The sequence below is a fragment of the Pteropus alecto genome, unplaced genomic scaffold, assembly GCF_000325575.1.
Source record: "Pteropus alecto unplaced genomic scaffold, ASM32557v1 scaffold98, whole genome shotgun sequence".
NCBI classification, from domain to species: Eukaryota; Metazoa; Chordata; class Mammalia; order Chiroptera; family Pteropodidae; genus Pteropus; species Pteropus alecto.
In genome coordinates this window covers 10,105,066-10,125,254 of record NW_006443570.1, presented here as the reverse complement: position 1 = coordinate 10,125,254, position 20,189 = coordinate 10,105,066, and the positions used below count along the sequence as shown (strand labels likewise).

The 20,189-nt window shown below is 39.0% G+C and overlaps 1 protein-coding gene and 1 pseudogene across 2 annotated transcripts in view; one reads left to right on the top strand and one right to left on the bottom strand.

Moving 5' to 3' along the window:
• Positions 1-1,909: 1,909 nt before the first annotated feature.
• Positions 1,910-2,028, bottom strand: LOC112473232 (annotated as a pseudogene).
• A 7,804-nt stretch (positions 2,029-9,832) lies between these two features.
• Positions 9,833-20,189, top strand: part of COIL (coilin) — a 15,827-nt gene continuing 5,470 nt past the window's right edge. Inside the window, exons 1-5 of one of the 2 annotated variants that reach the window (XM_025041745.1) lie at positions 9,833-10,136; positions 16,751-17,858; positions 17,982-18,065; positions 18,459-18,506; positions 19,441-19,984. In XM_025041745.1, coding sequence (XP_024897513.1) covers positions 9,892-10,136; positions 16,751-17,858; positions 17,982-18,065; positions 18,459-18,506; positions 19,441-19,500 — 1,545 coding nt within the window. In that variant the 5' untranslated portion in view covers positions 9,833-9,891 and the 3' untranslated portion in view covers positions 19,501-19,984. Of the gene's footprint in view, positions 10,137-16,750; positions 17,859-17,981; positions 18,066-18,458; positions 18,507-19,440; positions 19,985-20,189 lie in introns of those variants that run through there. The other variant, XM_006924860.3, reaches the window with a different exon arrangement.

The following is a 20,189-nucleotide window of genomic DNA, read 5'->3' as shown; positions in this document are numbered from 1 at the left end:
CAAGTGGCTTGATCAATGATTTTATGTCACTGAGCTTCAACTTTCCCAGAAGTGTCAATCCAGGTACAGTAGTTGGTGTTGGCCACAGCACAGACACCTTGCTCAGCTAAAGATGATCAAGGGCTATTCTACCGTCAAGATCAACTTTGGCCAGAGTCTAAGGATTTTCATTGCGCAATTATTGCTTCAACAGCAGATTCTTGCAATATCTTCAACAGTTAAGGAGAGGGTTCTGATTATAGCCTCATTTGGACTCACTCCTAACCAGGGAAGTAGGAAATTTGTCAAAGAGAATTGTGAATGCCTCCTGGTAGATCATTTCTAGAATAGTTAAGGACACAGTTAGATAACCCAAGAGGAATTGGCCAGCTGTATACCAGCCATCTAATCATTCATAGGCCCAAGAATGGTAACTGCCACAAAGGTTACGGTCCAGAAATTTCACACAGTTTCTGGAACACTTATAACATGTACCTATACATATACATATACCTATACATATAAAGAAGGCTTAATGTTGCTTCTCATTTGACAATGCTTCCCGTGTAATTTAACATATCAAATAAGCCTAATTAATTCAGTATATCGCTTTTCATACAGAGAGAGACATTTTCCTTTAGGAAACTTCAAAGTTACTTTGGGGTCAAAAAGACTTTTGTTAAAAAAAAAAAAAATTTAATTTTGGGAAGTTCGTCAAAAATATTAAAAGTTTGGACACTTGACTAAATAGGATCAGAAATCATTATGAAATAATACTTCAAAGGCAAATACAGAAGATTATGTAGTTCTGAGCAAAACTTAGTTCCTTTAACATTAAGAAAACTCACTTTCAAGCTATCAATGTGATAAGACTCAAAATCTTTACTCTCTAGACAGAAAACTTTTCACCATATCTTATCTGGTACAGACCAATAGTCTGAGAAAACTTTGTCCTTTTAGCAGGTGGAAGAAAATCAAGTTTTAGTTTACTTAAGCATAAGTACACTATTGATATAAAAGCTTATTTTTAAACTCATAATAACAATTCAATTTTTTAGCCAACTTCACTACACAAGGTAAAATTCTCTTTTCAACTTTTTATATACATTTAGTTTGTCCTTCATAACCGGAAGTTCTAGTTTAGATAAAATAATTCTCATTTCCCTTAACAAAAATGTATCTCCATAGCTCATACCTTTTTTAACAAAAAACATCCTATTTTCCTTGCATACAGAGTTATTTCCCTTATTATTTCTAGTAGCTAAATTACATATATTAATTAAAATCCTTAATTTCCTAATTTCTAGTGAAAACTAAGAAGCAATTATGAACTGGCTTATAAATTAGCATTCTGTAGCTTGGCAAATTTATAAATACTTTTTCTAATTTTTGGAATCGTGTTTTCTTAAAGTAAATTTCTCAGCATGGCACAAGACATGTTTCCTAATAGACCCAAATATCTTTAGTTCCTCTGTAATAAGGAGCCAAAAGTAGATAAACCTGTATTCAGTAATTAATGTTTCTGTGTTTTATCTTGTTTGGAAATGATCTAGATATTTAATGACTTTCTATCCTCTAACTTAATTTAGCAAAACTTTAAGATTTCAGGTTACCAAAAAGATTTGGAAATTATTTTTAACTACACACATCATAACAAAAATATTGCTAAAAAGTTCACCTAAAAACCTTTTCTCTTATATCTATTTAATTTACTAGTTCTTAACATTTGTGTTTAGATTGATTACCCATAAAACCTTCATTAGACATTAGATAAAATCAGTTATCATTACAAGTTGTTTTTCCCTGCAAATTTTGTGACCCAGATAACACACATTATTTTTTTTTTTTTTTTTTGCGAGGCAACGCTTGGTTGACCTCACAGATTGCAAGGATCTTGTCAATTTACAATCCTTTATTTTTTTATTTTTTATGCCTACAGCACCTGGTCTTCCTAGGTGGTCTCCTATCCAAGTACTAACCAGGCCTGACCCTGCTTAGTTTCCGAGATAAGAAGGGATCGGGCTTGTTCAGGGTAGCATGGCCATAGACTTATTTGACTTTTAGTTAACTTAGGTAGAATAAAAGCATTATGGTTAACACTGCTAACCCTAAGAATATGTCTACTTTAATTAAACTAACAAACTTAAACTAGTTTTTATTTACTAACGATTGATTATCTTCGATCACATGAACTTGAAAAAAATATTTGGGTTAGTCTCTATGTTTCTAAGAGTTTGGAAATAGCATCTTTACAAACACTTGACCTTCAACCCAGTTAAATAGAACTCTTTTACAAATTAATCTTGACAATACCACACAGAAGTATAAAAATATCACATATCTACAATATACATATATAGGCACACATGGAGACATAGTGACAGATGCAAACAGAGGCATTATAGTTACCAATATTTGTGAAGAATACATATGATTTTTCATTTACCTAAATTTTTTTTCCCGCTCTTTAATTCCCCTCCCACCACCTCCACCCCCGACCCACCGATGTTGCCGTTTCCTCCCAAGAAATGGATCTCTGAAGGTGAGGTGTCCCCTCCCACACACTCAAGGTGTGCACCTGTGCAGCATGCACCTGGGGCCCGGCCCGTGGCTCTGTGGCTCCACCTGGGGCGTGAACCTTTTGCATGTAAAACAGACGTGCTCACCACTACACTATGAAGCTGCCCCCTCACCTAAATTTTAAATGACCTTTCCTTCTTTTGTTCTCCTCTTGATAAGAATTACCTTCCTGAAGTACATATTACACTTATATCTCAAAGTCTTAGGGAAGGAGCACAAGTTCCTCCAAGGACTGGTTTCTCAAGGCCAATTTTTATAAACCATTTGAGATAAATAAGGAAGGTTTGGGAGTTGGTAAAAAGGATTGATGGACTTTGTATAGTTTCTGGAGCCATACCTCTGGTCCTGTAAGACTAAATTTATAAAACAAAGACAGTTGTTTTTAATTCGTCAAAGAATTTGGTTGCTGCCAAAATATTTCAAAGGACTGACACACCCATTCCCCTCATGGGAATGTTTTTCTTTCCCATGCAGCCTTGATAGGGGAGAAGGCCTAAAAAATATTGTCGGGCTTTGAATCCCAGCTACCAATTTGGCCAAATTTCTGATCACAGTTATTAAATCCTTTCAAATATCTTGACAGGTTTCAGCTGGGATAAATAGTAAATATTTCTGGCAATGTAAACAACTCCATGGACCCAACAGGGTGCAAAGTTTACTACCTTTGAAACAAGGGTCCTTATGATTGATTAAATTTAGCCTAGCTCTAGAAATCATCACTGTTTCTAAATATATGTATTCAGATACCTAGCTTCTCCCCCCACCACCCCCATAATCAACAACCCCTAAGGCAACTGAAAACAATAGCCCAGACCTGACTAATGGTCATAAGCGGGACCTCTGGCAGGCTAAAGATAACATCTTAATCTAGGTTATGTTTCAGCTCTTGAGTCCTAAGGTGGAATGACCCCCTGGCTACTTCCCTGTGAAATCTGCCAGAAGGAAATCAGAACAGACCTCTGACCTGTCCTGAAAACCTGAAGAAATGATTTATTACCCGCTTCACCTCTGACCAATCAGCTCCCAGCACAACACTGACCCTCCTACCCCACCCCACAGTGTCTTGTGATTTTGCCCCTTATAATCTGTAACCTACACACCATTGGGGAGTTCCAGCTTTTGAGCATAAGCTTCCTGTTCTCCTGGGTGGTGCCATTCATAATAAAATAGCCAATCTCTCTCCGCTACAATTTTTGGTGTTTAGTGTTTGGCTCTGCTAGCACCAGGTGGAGTAACTCTTTCTGTTCAATAACATCTTCCCAAAATCCAGAGTCACTCACAAGAATAACCAAGAAAAATAACTAACAGCTCGCATGTCCCAGGCAGGCAGAAAACCAAGCCAAGTTCTTAGGATGTAAAAAGAAAGCAATAGTTATCTCTGGAAGAAAAAGCATCAATAACCAATGGGTCTGGATTTGGTTGCAGGTTCTGAGTGAGATTTAAAGTGGAGTGTGTACCTCCAATATTTACTAGAATTTGGCAAGGTTTTTTTCATTAACTTTAATTTTAATTTCCCCTTGGTCGTTTAAGGGAATAATGTAGTAGTTAACCAGAAATTCCATCAACTCTAGGAGGAGTCCTTAAGGGGACCTTCTCTGAAGATAGATAAGGAAGTGTCTCTAAGGCCATTACCTTGGCAGGCTTTTGTTTTCAGTCGTGTGAAAATAATTCAGAAAGGATTACTAGAGTACTCAAATTAAAGAAGAGAGGTGAGCAGAAGGGGTTATGTTAGTCCCATCATCTTTTGTTTTAGGCACTTCTTATGATTAATTTTTTTATTAGCCTTTTGTAGTGAGTCTATTTTTTTTTTAAATTTACTGTCGACATATATTAATTTCACGTGTACGACATAGTGATTAGACATTTATATGACTTACAAAGTGATCGCCCTGATTTGTAGTGAGTCTTTTAATAAAGCTATTTTGAAATCTTGAAGTCTTTTGTATGTTTCTGTATGCCAATTAAAGTAAGTATTCCACTCTGTTTGATTTGTGAGGCCTTGCTTTTAAATGCACTTCTTAAATGATCTTATCTAATTGGAACGTTCTTCGTAATGGCCATTATAATTCTAGGTTGATTTTAGTAAAACTTTGCTGTCTCGTTAGATATCTGCAACAAAGAATTTAAACATAAATTCTTTGGATACGAAATATCCCACCTCTTTTAACTAAACTTTGGGTTTCTTGGAGCTTGGGATGTGGCGCTTTAACAAACTTGAAATGCTCGTCCTGTACCCACCATTATTTGTGGCATTTTCTTCTGAAGTTCCCATTAGCGATTAGCCTTTATTTATACCAAAGAAGACAAGAGACGGTACAGTGCCCTGATCCAAAGAAGGCCCTGTACACACCACCACTAATTTCTGCGGAACCTTAGACTGGGGGAAAGGATTGCACAGCACACCCTGACGGGTGAGAACTGCAGACCAATTCCAAGCACAATGGAGACCTGCAGCTGTCACCATCAGTGCCCAGTGTGGAATCTGGGGAAAGATCCCAAACAAATAGAGAACCGCAGACTTAACCACCAGCAGTTCCCAGCATGGAATCTAGGAATAGAATCAAGGGCTTGGGGTTTTCACTCAAAAATTTGGTAGTAACCCAAAGATGTTACTGCATCTTGGGAATGGAGATTAAAAGGATAGGGGCTTGGCTCCAGGCAGAACATTTTGCTGGCTCAATTAGGCTTCAGGCAGAACCATCTACCAAATCAAGCTGACCTACCCTATAAAGAAAAGTCCATTAGTTGGGAGCTTGAATGCAACGGGAGCAGAGCTCAAACCAAGAGGAACTTACCAGTGGCCCTCAGATGTGGCAAGAAAGTGAACGCAAAATGGGGTTCTCGCATGCCGCACCTGTGTTTCCCGTTGTCCCTGAATGCCATCAGAAGTTCACCTCAGTTCCTCCACAGCCACCAAGTCTAGGAAAAAAACAAAATTCAATCGAGTAAAGCTGGAGATCTAATTGGGTTTATTAAAGGACTCATGAATCAGGCAGCATCCCACTCAGCAACTACCACAGTGCTACAAGAATGGAAGGTTTTTTATAGGAAGAAAGGTGAGGCAAGGAAGCTATTAACAAAAGAAAAGGAAAGATTATTTTTGGGCCAGGACATCTTTTCTTTGGGGGAAAAGAACGAGAAGGCTTTTTATCTTGCTGACTGCCTCTTTTTCCTATGGGTGGGTGGGTGGACGGGGTGTGGCTAGAGAGGGCCCATGTGACAGTTTACCTTACCGGTGCTTGAACAAAACATTACATTTAGGTTTGGTATCACTGGCTTTTAGCACAGTGATGCCATTTGGGGCCCGTGGTTTTTCTCTTTAACACATATAACATTCTTCAAATGACAACATTATGGAGATGGAAAGAAAACATTGTGGGTGGTTATAACAGAGCAATAAGAAAGATCATTGTCACGATGGATTTGTTCTGTATTATGACTATATTGGTGTCAATATCTTGGTTATCACTGGGGGAAATTGGAGGAAGGGCACCTGGGATCTCTCTATATGATTTTCTACAACTGCATGTTGTTGGGTGAGGGGAGTGACAAAGAAAATGGATGAGTCAGGCTCGCTTCCAGCAAGCCGTGCGGTTCCTGGGCAGCTTTAGCTATGGCATCCTATGTAACCTTAGATATAGTGTCTTATACAACCTGTAGATTGTGACTGATTACAGCACCTGGCTTTAAGCCACTATTATGCACCTTGTAATAAGAACAACCCCGCCTGTGCAGGCTGGAGCGGGGAACTGGAGCTGTGCCTGTGCCTTGCTGTGTCTTGCTGTGCCTGAATAAAGCCATGTCGCATCTGCCCACGGCTGCTTGCATGTTCTTCCAGCTGCCAGAACCATGTACTCCAAGCTTCAGTACCCTGAACTTGCAGAACAGTGTACATCTACAATGAACTCATATTAAAAAGTTTAATTAAGAAGAGAAAGCAAATAGAAGCATACAGTATATACTGCTCTGCTCTTTTCTTTTTCTCTTATATCCTAGGCACCTTTCCATAGCAGTGTATTTCAAACTAATTCAATGAAGATTTAATTGAGTAAATTATGATACATTCATGCAGTGGAATTCTATAAAGCAATTGTATGGATGTACACTAATTTATTCAATTAAAGCTCTGCTGATAGGCATTCTGTTTGTTTCTTGTCACTTGCTATTACAATGTTTTAATAAACACTGATCAGGAGTCTGCACATATGTGTTAGTTTGTCTGTAGGATAAATGCCTAGATATGGAATTGCTAGGACAGAGGTACCTGCTTTTATAATTTAGACAAATGTTGCCAAATGACCCACTAGAGGTCTCAAAGCATCATTTTGACCCACTAGAGGTCTCTAAAGCATCATTTGACAAAAAACAGATCCTTTCTAGAAATTTTTATAATCATTAATATTGCAAGATACAGACAAGCACATAGAATTGTGTACCTACTACCCAGCCTTATTAAAATAATGTTAGCACTTTGGCTGTTAGATTAGATCTGACTTAATCAGAATAGATCTAAGATTAGATCTTAGATGAGATCTAACTCTTCCATTTATAGTTCAGATGTAATCTTTTGTCTTCACTGGAGGGCCCCACCTAGGGGAAATTGGTGGTATTTTACCTTTCTCTAGGGAAGGAAACTAGAATAGCCAGGTAAGTACTTAGAAACCATCCACTGCTTAGGTAACTTTCCATATTTTAGAGCAGCAGTCTTCAGACTGGGGGTAAATATATCCTGAAGAGTACTCAAACACTTTAGAAGGGTAGACTGGCATGAATAGTTCTAAGACAACCAAGTTCCACATCTCTTTCTTTCATTTGCCTTCCTAAAGCTGATTGCCTGAGCATGTGCCTGTTTCTGTATTCTCAAAAGAAATGCATCTCTTCCCCACCCCTACCCCCATCTACATAGCTTCACTGACACCTACTTCACTGGTTTATTTGTTTCTACCGGATATTATTAAATTTAAATTAACTTTAGGGGAAAATGTAGTGGATTCTACAGCAATAATGCACATAATAGCAAACCTTGATATGTAAAATCCACGAATGTCCAGAACTTGAGGAAACAGCCTCATTTTATTGGGACTAATTCTACTTTTTTAGATGTTCATATGCTCTTTCAATTCAGTCAATTGTATATTTATAAACATAATTCATTTCATAACTGCACATAAACTTCATTTCTTCAGCATGCATTTTGTTTTAATACAAGCTAGCTTTTTTTTAGCCTGATAGAACTATGACTCTCTTCCATTCTTTCCTCCAGATCCTTCTACCTGTACATATACTGTATGTCCACTCCTTTTAATCATTAAGCCCTTAGAACATTAAGTTCTGGTCAGCATCGAATTCGTTTAAGAATAAAGCTTCGGGATTTAACAACCATGACCATGATACAATAATTAAACCTCAAACTAGGATAAGGTTTTAATAGAACAAAGTTAACGCCTTGTCCTCAGTTACGGTTCAGCTACAGACTCATCAAAGCAGAATGACCCCACGGACTGACCAAACAACGCCATGACTGACATCGAGATCTGAAGCTATGATCAATTGCTTCCTGCCTTAGCCCTGACCAATCAGTAGAGGTCCCAGCCCCAGCTTCTATAGTAATCATGATCAACAATTTTTCTTTCATATAATCTAGCCACTAGAGGTGATCAGGAGCCAGGTTTTCTAGAGCACTAGATGGACTGTGTCTCCATACTTGGTGCAAACTTCTTAAATAAACCTTTACTTTCTTTGATGCATACTCCTGCTCGTATCTTATTTGGCTTGAGCGTGCAGGCAGGTGGACCTTCTGAGCCTTATGGTAACACTTTCAACTATTAGGTTGAATTGCTAATAAATCTATATATTAGTTCACAAGTTTTCATTTCCCTATCCATCCTTCACTTATATATAGCCCTTTGATCACAATCCCCATTTTTGTGCAATTGTCATTTTTTACCCCCGTTTCATCTAATTTTAGCTCCATGAACTAGCCACCTCTAAATGTAAGAGTCAGTGGTATAATAATCACATAAGTCTTAACAGGGCCTCCCCAGGTACTGAGAAAGTGAAGAACTCTAGTGACTGGGTAAACACTCTTTTTTGAAAGTCAGATTTTTCCCAATTCTTTGTTTACAATATTATTAAACCTAACTGATTTCTTGGCTGACAGAGTACTGAAAATAATTTTTAAAGAAAGATTTCCAGGTGATTTGAGCATGTAACTTTAAGGAATTGACTGACATTGCCAGTAATATGTCCTCCATTCTTATCTACTTATGTGAATGAACAAATTTTCTCAGGACTTTACATCTATAGAAACAAAAACTGGGTCCAGAATTGATGTAGAGCCCTGTCTTACTTAGCAATATTTATCCAAAGATACATGGATTAATTAAAAAACAAACACACAGCTCCATTTATTTTATTAATAGATATGTTTCATGTCCATTTTCTTTTCCCTGTGTAATAATTATGTACCAAAGTGTGTGATATTTTGTGCTATTTTGACTAATAATAGCAACGATAATGCAGTTGGAAGACCTAGAGCATTAGGGTCACGGAAAAATAAAACTTAAAAATTTTTTTTTCAATTTATCTACTGACTGCAAGGTATCAACCACTTACTGGGCTAGTGATCTTGAGGAAGTTACTTAACCTTTCTGAACTTTGTTTTTTTAATCTTCAAAATGGGAATAATAAGGATTTATAATTCATATCTTTGTTATGAAAACTGAAGGAGTTAATATATTTTGTGAGAAATGGAATGGAAACTGGAATGATATAAAATTTTTGATTTACTTACCCAGAGGTTAATGAGAGGGCTTATTTTTATATTTTAATGTGGATGGTAGTAGGTATTAAACTGCTAAGGTATTTAAATTCCACCGGGTACATTTAAGGGAGTGGCTAATTTTTTAAATGTCAATATTTACAACAGATTAGGAATGACATCTTTTGCAACTCCTTATGATGAAAACTTTTGTCAACTAAATGTATTAGGAGTTACTGTTTTTTGTAATTCTTTTATATATATAAGCTAATGTCTTATATACCACTAAGAAGTGCTTGTTCATCCAAAGAGTTGCCTAAATTCGAACCCTACATAGTGCTCAATAGGAAAAGAATAAAGACATTTCATTTATACATCTTCTTCCCTAGCCCTGGGGTGAATAGAATTGAATTGAATCAAACCCGCTCCGCGTTCCTGATATGACGAAGCCTGTAGTAGCCACTCGCCACCAATAGGTGGCAGACGTTAAAAGGCTCCAGGGGGCGGGCCGCCCGAGCACACCTCTCGGTAGCACTGTGGTGTCTCTCGGCTTCCGTTGAGGATCTAGCAAGATGGCAGCCTCCGAAACTGTTAGGCTACGGCTTCAATTTGATTACCCGCCGCCAGCCACCCCGCACTGCACGGACTTCTGGCTTCTGGTCGACTTGAACAGATGCCGAGTGGTCACAGACCTCATTAGTCTTATCCGCCAGCGCTTCGGCTTCAGTTCTGGGGCCCTCCTCGGCCTCTACTTAGAGGGGGGGCTCTTGCCCCCCGGCGAAAGCGCGCGCCTAGTACGGGACAACGATTGCCTCAGGTGCGCGCGGGGCTGGCGTGGGGGTGGCGGGGTGGGCGGTGGGCCAGGGACGCGCCTGCGCACGCCCAGGGGCGCCTCAGCCTTCTGGAGGTAGCGAATGGGCAGGGGATGAGTGAGGGTGGTGGGGATGGAGTGGCGGAACTCCGAACCTGCACGTTCATGACCCCCTGCGATTCTGATTAGTCTAGTCGGGTATGAGGCTCAGGCATCTTCATTGTAACGAGTATCCTTCCCCAGATGCTTCTGATACAGGTGGTTAGTGCAATAAACTTGGAAAAACCCCGATCTGGTGTACGGGCAGGACCCGTGTTTCTCTCAGCCTTGATTTAGCAAGCGCTCACTTAGCCTGGCAGTGTGTTAACCTACCCTTGATGCAGATGTGCCTGAGACCCGACCCTCCGCTGGCGACTCTCAGGGTCAAGTGCGGGAGACCCCCCCCACCGCCCCCCGAACATTCACGTTTCCTTCTTAAAGTGCAGCTTGTCCAACCTCTGTATTCCGGCTTTATCCCCTGAGACTTATGCGTGTCACTCTGTGTCTCACCTGGGGAGTTTGTGGTCCACCTAAGTAGGTGTTTGGTCGTGAATTGGGAAACAAAATAGTTTTAAATATGCTTTGGAAATTTAGAGAAACGATACTGAGATGAATATCGAGGAGCAATGGCGGTATGAATTGCCCACGTGTGATTGATTGGTTTCAATAAAATGTTAAGATGATCAATTCAGTTCGGATTCATATCTTGGACTGATTTAGTCACGGCTTCTTTTTAAAGTTTCAGCTGTAGTGAAAAAATCCTGGAGTTGTGAACCAGGCTACTTTCTCTTGCTTGTCCTTTGTTGATTATTCCTTTCTCCAGAGCTTGTCAGATTCATAAGATTTTTTCAGAACATCAGGGAATTCAATTTGGAACAATTATTCCATCTTTGAGTTGTCTGCATCTTTCTCTTTCTTAAAATCAGGAACACTATGATTTATTCATAACGTTACCTTTTTCTAATGACAATTTGAACTAGTCCAAATTTCAAAAAGATTTTTTTTTCTTTTTTTTTATTCACTGTGAAATAGATCTTCATTCTCTCTGCAATTCAGGGACTATTTAAATAGTATCATACATGTAAGGACTGCATCCTCTCCTGTTTACTTCCTGAACTATCTCCTGCTAATGAATTAAATTGTTGCTAGTTAACTACAGTTATACTTCAATCATGAATCATCTGGGATTCATACTATTTATAATGACTTTAACGATATCAAAAGCAAACCATGAAAGCTATTATAAGAAATAAATACAGCAGAACAGCCCACAGAATTCCTCCTAAATATTTCAAATATTTGCACAGTTTCATATGGCAAGAATTATCTCTGTGGCTGGCTTCAGTGGTAAATGGGGTAGACCATCGGGAAAAATTGAGTTTGGAAAAGTTTTGTATGTTTTTGTGGTTTTATGTCCCCAGAGGCAGTTAAACTGGATAATTATACTGGGCTTTGCTGCTAAGTGCTGAAGATGGTTGAGAAGGAGAGATAATCATGGAACACAAACAGTCAGGGAATTTTATCAGTACCATGAAGGACGGGTAGGAAATATTGGATAGCCTGGGCCAGTTGTGGAGGCAAAAGCTAGCCTGACTTGGTAAAGAAATGAGTCTGACCAGCAAAAGGATTCTGTTAGGATTGCTGGGAGTCCTGACAGAAGTCTAATGAGGAAAGGTGGAGCGAGGTTGTGGGAATCTTAAGAAATAACTCTAGAGGTTTGAGGGGCATTTTCACACTTGTATGTCGTGGCCCTCTCCTCACAGCCCATTCTCCTAAGCCCCCAGATGCTAATTTCCTCTGCTGCCAGGCTGCTGACAGTAAGCTCCTGAAGGTGGGTCTCCAGCTGTTCCTGGGAGGAGAAAGTGCTCCCATTTACTTGGAGCCCCTGTTATTAGTTGGCCGAGGCTGCTGTAACAAAATACCACAGATAGGGTAGCTTAAACAACAAATTTATTTCTCACATTTCTGGGGGCTAGAAGTCTAAGATTGAAGTTTTAACAAATTTCGGGGGTTTTTTTTTCTGTGTGTGTGTGTGTGTGCGCGCGCGCGCTTCTTTTTTTCTGAGGTCTCACTGCTTGGCTTGCAGATAGATCCTTTCTCATTGTGTCCTCACACGACTGGTCCTTTTATGTTCAGGCATTCTTGGTGTCTCTTTGTGTGTCCTAATTTCTTCTCTTATAAAGATGCCAGTCAGATTGGATTAAGGCTCACCCTAATGGCTTCATCTTAATTTTATCGCCTCTTCAAAGGCCCTATCTTTTAATCACATTCTGAGGTACTAGGGGTTAGGCTTTCAATTTTGAAGGGGACACAGTTTAGCCCATAACATTCCCTGAAGAGAGCTTCACAGAGGCCTGGCCATAGCAACTGGTTTTGGAGAATGACTAGATGGAGCGGCGATTTCTATTGAGTCATTTCGTGAGGAAGCAAAGTGCGTTCCTTCCTCCTCCATTCTTTTGAAGTTCTGTGGCATTTATTACTCAAATAAATATTAGAGATCGGTTCTCATTTTATATTGCTGTCATGAGTAGCTCTTTGGACAGCCAGTCAAGCCCCTCTGACATGGCTGTGAGGGATGGCAGTGGGAATTAAGAAGACAGTGTCTGAATCAGGAGGAGAGCGGTTTGGTTTCCTGAAACCTTGAGTGCCAGTGAAGATACTTGCTGTCAAAGCTGCTGATCCTTGTCCAGAGCTAGGTGTCTTGATGCTAAATATTGTTTCACAGTGTGGTCATGGATTTTAGGATATAAAATACTGAGAGCTATTCTTTCTCATACTGAGAAGCATGTTTGTCTAATGCCCATGGGTAAACAGAGACCAATGGAAGTTAGGCCTGGGCGGCTTTCATTCTGGAATATCTGTAGTTCCTTCCATTCATTTATAAACAAACAAACAAAAAGCCTGTTGTTAAAAAAAATTATACTTCAAAATAGTTAAAGGTAAAAAGTTCCTTATTTCTCTTCTCACATACTTTTTCCATACTTCATTTTCTAGAAATATCCTCATTTAAGTTCAGGTTATACCTTTCCAAATCCTTTCCACACATATGCAAACATATATACTTATACTTTTCCAATACACATGTAATATATATATGTCCTGCACCTCACTTTTTTACCTAACAGTGTGGGTAACTTTCATTTTGGTGTATGCGGTATGTGATACACATCATTCTTTTTAAGTGCCACGTAGTGTTCTTTTGTATGACCATATTAATTTATTTAACCAGCCCCTTATTAATGGACATTTTAGGTTGTTATCTTAGCTTGTTTGAGCTGCTATAACAAAATACCGTAAACTGGGTAGCTTATAAACAACAGAAATTTATTTCTCACAGTTCTAGAGGTTGAGAGTCCAAGATCAGGGTGCCAGCAGACTCGGGCTCACTTTCTGGTTCATAGATGACACTGTCTCACTGTATCCTTAAGTTGTAAAAGGGAACTAGGGAGCTCTGTAGGGCCTCTCTTATGAGTAACAATCCCATTCATGAGGGTTCCACTCTCATGATCTAATTACCTCCCAAAGGCCCCATCTCCTAACACCATCACATTGGGGGTTAGGATTTCAATGTGTGAATTTTGGGAGGACACAAACATTGGGACCATGGCCGCTATTTTCTGTTTTTCACTATTACATTCTGCTGTGGTGAACGTTCTTGTGTCTCTTTGTGTACTTGGGCAGTGATTCAGAAGGATAGAGTCCTAGAAGAGGTGCTCTTTGGTTAAATTGGTCTCCAGAAAAGTTGTACAGGTTTGTATTAGTGCCAGTGATATATGAGTTACTTTTATTCAATATTGTGTGAAAGGTAAGAGAGCAAAGTGATTAAGAGTTCAGGGCCCTACAATCGAATCTTAGCTCATTAACTGTGTGCCCTTGGACAAGCAGCTTGACCTCTCTGAAGGTGATAATGCAGCAGCAGTCAGACAGGAGGGAGGCTTCAGGGAACAGATGGGACCCAAAGAGGGTGCAGTTCTATCCTTTCACCCTCTATATTGAATTTCACCTGCATTTGATGGGACATGACATTAAAAACCCACCAACTTCTGTCCTCAAAGGACTAGTATTCATTGGATTAATAAAAATTAGAGCTAATGTTTGGATAGCTCTTGCTCTGAGCCCAGCACTGCTCTAGACACACATATAGCTCTTCGAATACTATAATTATTATTAATAGTCCCATTTTTACAGAGAATATTTTTAAAGCTTAATTAAAGTGGCAGATTTGAACCTAGACCATCCATTTGGCCTTAGCAGACAGTGAGTAGGGGATATCAGGCAGGGCAGATGGGCATGTCTATATTTCTGTATGATAGAATCCTACAAATTGCAGATTTAAAGGGAATACCTTGCGTTTTGATAATACTATCCAATTTGTCCTACCAAGAGTTTGAATGAACAGTGGAAAGTCTGTTTTAAAAAATGTCTTGGAATTAAATCTCTTTCATGACTAATTACACAGATAATTCACGTCTCTCTGTAAAAGGACATCTACATATGTTGTCTGTGATCCAAGTAGAGAAATGAAGGATGTTGAGAATGGTAATTAAGCAGATCCAGGTGAACCATTTCTGGTTCTCTGGATGGCATTTTGTCTCTCAAGCTTAATATGTTCCAAAACTGAAATTATTCTCTTCAGGAAGAGCAGATAGTGGGGTTGCAGCAATCACAAATTATACCTTCATACCATTGTCTTCAAAATGGGTCAGATGATGCCAAGGGCTGCTTTTGAAAGCACGGCAGAGCTGCAGGCTCCTCTAAAAGGCAGGGGTCCTGCATATACTTGATACAGCATGCGCCACGTTCCAGTGATTTTAATAAACCACAGTGACTGAACAGAAAGTCTTGCAGCCATTTTCAAAGTTCATGGAAAGTTTAGTCCTAGTTGGTTGTCTCAGAGTTGAAACTTGAATCAGAATATTGCTACAAGTAAAAACATTGATCAGGAATAACAAAGAATAATCTGATGTGTTGGAAGTTCCCCAGCAGTTCTTAGATTCACAGGATGCCAAGCTAGCTTTTGCCAGTTTAAGGAATACTTCCTTGCTGCTTGATGCTGACGAGAGTAATGTGTTTTTGTAATTTAAATCCCTGATCTTTCAGAGCTTTATTTCTTTCTTTATCCCACTTCTGATATCTGTAGCTTCTATTTTACCTTGATTTATATGTGTCTGTGTATTTCTGTATCCTGAAGGATAATTGAGGATTTTTTCAACTACCACATTGAGATAAATCCACAGGATTACTAGACCTTAAAAAAAATTAATGCGTATAATATATCTTCTTATTCGCCAGTTGTACTTTATTTTCAAATATGATTGTCTATATCTTTCCCTGTCACTAAATAAAACTTGATGACATATATATCTGGATGTAAATATATTGAAAGTATAATGTGTGTTTTTAGTGGGATTTTTAAGCACCCACTATGTGCTTGACATCAGGGACACTCAGCTTTTTGTCATCGGGCTGCATGTATTAAAATTAGCTGTTGACAGTTCATAGAGTAACAGAATTCCTTTCTCATAGTGAAATAATTTTGTATGGAGTCTGAATTAGGATTCTCCAGAGAAACGGAAGCAATTGGAAATGATAGAGACACAGATATAGGTATGAGATTTATTATAAGGAGTTGGCTCACTCATGAGATTATGGGAGCTGAGAGGTCCCCAATCTGCAGTCAGCAAGCTGGAGACTTGGGAGATCTAATGATATAGTTCCAGTCCAAGTTCCAAGGCCTGAGAACCAGGAGAGTTGATAGTGTAAGTTCTTGTCCTAGTCCGAGTGCTAAGGCAGGAGAAGACCCATGTTTTAGCTCAGAGACGCTTAGGCAGAGAGCGTGAATTCTCCCTTGCTCAGTCTTTTATTCTATTCAGGCCTTCAGCAAGGCCGACTCTCTTTGAGAAGGGTGATCTGCTTTACTCAGTGTACTGATTCAAATGTTAATCTCATCCAGAAATATTCGCAAGATGCACCCAGAACCATGTTTAACCAAATATCTGTGTGCTCCATGGCCTAGTTGACACATAAAATTAATAATCACGAAACGTCATGGAATTACGATGACTGTCATTGCCCCAGAAAACATAAATTGTTCAATATTTTCCTAAATTTAAACAAAATAAAAATAAAATCTGATTTTTAAAAAAGCAGCCCACATTTAAAAACAAAGATAGAAACTTGGGGTTGGTAGTGTAATAGAGTAGAAAGACTGTGAAGTTAGACTGAGGTTTGAATCCCATTTCTGCTACTTATTAGCTGTACATCTTGGGCAACTTTTCTGAACTGTAATTTTGTAATTTTTTAAAAAATGATAATTACCTACTTCATGCTGGTGTTTAGAGACAATGTATAAAAAATGTTTGGGATGCAGTAAGTATTCAATAAATAAAACTAGTAATTTTAAAGTTTACCATAAGTGATGCCATATAAGTCATTTTGTCAGAAAGAGTCTTTTATCCTTAAATGATTGACATTTTTTCATTAATCAATGGCAGTGACAGTTTGCAGTCATCTCCGTATATATAACTACATCCTGGAGACATAGTTACTCACTCTAGTTTTCTCTCTTATTCTTTTGATAGAGTTAAATTAGAAGAGAGAGAAGTCGCTGAGAATCCTGTAGTAGTCAGTAATGGTGACGGTACTCATTTCTTACCTAGAAAAGCAAAGAAGCGGTCATTTAAGCTGGAGGAGGATGAAGAAACCGAACTAGGTTACAAAAACTCAAAGAAACATTGGAAGAGACAAGAGAACAATAATGAGAATGTCTTGGACGGAGAACCAAAACCTATCACAAATCAGAGTGCAAGGAAAAAAAACAAGAGGAGAAACAAAGCCACACACGGTATAGCAGATGATGATGACGAAGAGACCAAAAGAAAAGCACCAAAGAAAAAGGAGAAATGTGACTACAAAAAACAGACAAAGAATCCCAAGTCTTCTAAAGCACAGCCAGTGAAAGAGTGGATTGTCCAGAAGTGTAGTCCTCCCAAAGCTTCTCCTCCTAGAAACAGCCTTGTCAAAGCCAAAAGGAAAGGTGGTGTGGACATTCATACAAAAGGTAGTCCCAGTTCCTCCTCAGAGTCTGAGTCTGATCATGAATCAACCAGTGATGGTCTTAGCAATGTCATCCTGGAGGTCAGAAATTCCACAGAGAAAATATCAACTGCGTTATCAAAGGAAGGACCCTCTATGAAAAACACAATCGCAAACAAAGCGGCTACAAAAACTGGCTTTAACTCTACCCCCATGGAGGACAAGATAACCAGAACATCGTCTTCTAGTTCAGACTCCAGTTCAGAGTCAGATGACCAGCCTGTGGTGTCAAAGAGCACTCCAGAGCAGGCTGCGGGTTTCTTAAGCGCAATAGGCCTCTTTGCAGGAAAAGGTTGTCCAGGTCCAGGGCCGTCATCGCAGACTCCAAACGCTACCGGTTGGAAGCACTCCGACTCAAATGGTGGCAGACAGGCGCCCGGTCCTCCTCCCAATGTGACTCTCCCCACCAGTTTGGGAAGGGGCTGGGGTAGAGGAGAGGACCTTCTTTCTTGGAAAGGAGCTAGGGGTCGGGGCATGCGGGGGAGAGGTCGAGGACGAGGGCTTGCTGTTCCCTACGGTTTAAATAAAAATGCTGAATATCTGAAGCAGCAGCATTTAAATGAAACACTAACAAACTCATCTACAATTATCCAGGCAAGTAGTTCTTATTGAGAGTTTTCCCCTATCCATTTTCCCACGTATTGTGTTTAGAGCTGATGTCATGGATTCACATTTTCCCACCAGTAACAAAATCACATGACTAATACTGTTTTTCAGAATCCAGTAGAGAGACACAAGGACTACAGCCTGTTACCGCTGTTAGCAGCTGCCCCCCAAGTTGGAGAAAAGATTGCATTTAAGGTATACTTAAAACAACAATTACAACAAAAAGATTATTCCCTCTCCAAATAAACTTACTCATTAGCAGTACACATGCACATACATGCACGCAGACACACACCTGCATCATCTCTTTTGTGTTTTCGTGCCTAGCATATAGTAGGTGCCCTGTAATTGTTTTCTGAACGAATAAAAATGGCTTAGGCTGGTGTCTGGAACAGCAAGTCCACACTCAAAGAAGGCTATACATATCACCAACCCTTCCCCACCAAAGAAAAACAAAAACAAAGAAACCTTTTCCACCGGAACCCCTGTGTTGCCACAGGTTCATGATCAGGCTCTGCATGTTTTCTCAGAGGCAGGGGAGGGGAGCCACATGGCTTGCATATTTGTGGACTTTTTCTTCTTTTTTAGCTTTTGGAACTAACATCCGATTATTCTCCTGATGTCTCTGACTACAAGGTAAGGCTTTTTATTTAAAAATAATCAGTATATTAAAGAAGCTGAAGTCATTTAATACTGCTATTATGGATAATGTAGATTTTTTTGACTAAATAATGGCATAAAGTAGAAAAAAAAAAACCCCAAAACATAAACTGTTAACAGTATCACTGTGAAGTCTCTCAGTGTTATTTTCCGTACATTTGGAAAGACTATAGAATGAGAATGATGAATTTAATTTTTTTCTGTCATTTTTTCCTAATCAGCTTTGACACACAAATTTATTTGTGTGCCCCTCCCCCCATGATCTTAAACTTTGAAAGAAAATAATAAACAGCTCTCAGCCAAAAAACTTTGATTATTTTCATTATAGGAATCTATTTTATATATTTGTGAATTAGTACTGGTTATTATGGTCTAATACGGTTTCTGTTGGATTATCAGTTAACCACAGATAATTCTCTAATATTACCCTTGGAATTTATTCACTTAATATCTTTATGGGATATCATATTGGCATCTGAACTTCATCATAGTTCAGTAAAAGTTTGACTCAGTGGAATTACAGAATCACACGTTTCCTTCTCTTTTCATCCATTCTGAATTTTGTTGAAAATCTTGTTAAAACGCATACTTTCATATTTTGATGTAATGTATAGACTATAAGTCCATTTTAAAGGTAATAATAATGTTAATGTAAAGTAAAAGGAAATCTGATTTAATCTAAGTTGATATCTTGGAAAACTTTTAAAATCTTGGTAATAACCTTTCCTTAAAAGCAGACTAGAAGAAGATTCAGTTCACTAAGGGATTAGGTGGGTTGGTGCTGGGTAATTGGTGTTTTATTATATTTTTCATCTTCTGAGCCCCTTAATATAGGTGATCATACAATTTATCCTCTAAATCAGAATACTTGTAAGTGAAAAGGATTAATATTCAATTCATAATTATGTAGGAAGGAAATATAAATGGACCTACCTTGGGCAAACCAGGATGTTTTATCACCCTACCATAAATAACTAATTTAGTCCTGTGATATATATATAAATGTGGAATTGATATGTCCCACATATCAATTGTGATTCCAGATGATATTAATTTTAAAAAACTCACATTAAATGGATGTTGGCCATCATAGTTATTACCTTGGAAAACTATTGGCTTACTTTATTTCCTGGTGGTTTTAGAACTTTTTGGAATTGCTTTCAAAACCATTTTGAGAGAGAAAATTGGCCCTACTTTTTTGCTTTAACCACAAATACTGTTACTGGCTTGATCACTGGCTTTACTCGTTAAGCCTATTCAAAAGTCTAATCTCTTCAGAGACTGCAGCCCCTGACCCTGTTGCATTTGTACCCTTGGGATTTTAATTTATGAAGGTGACTGAGAGATGGCACGGAGAAGCCAGTGCTATTAAGAGGAATTTGTTGCTTACATTTTCCAAGAACGGGGAATGCAAGCCGTGCAGCACAGTGGGGGAAAGCACCTGGGTGTGGGCAGGAGGCCAAAGTGGGAGTGGGGAGAAAGCCTAGGCCAGAGCCTTTGTTGGGGTCTCCTGGGGAGGGTTGGGGAAACAGTTTAGGATTGGCTAGTTTGAATAATGAGCAGGCTTTGGGCTGTAGGGGCTGGCCCTAGTTGTGTGGTTCCTGACCCTGGAGAAATTTAGACCAGGGGAAATAACTGGCTTGATGTGTGGGAATTTCA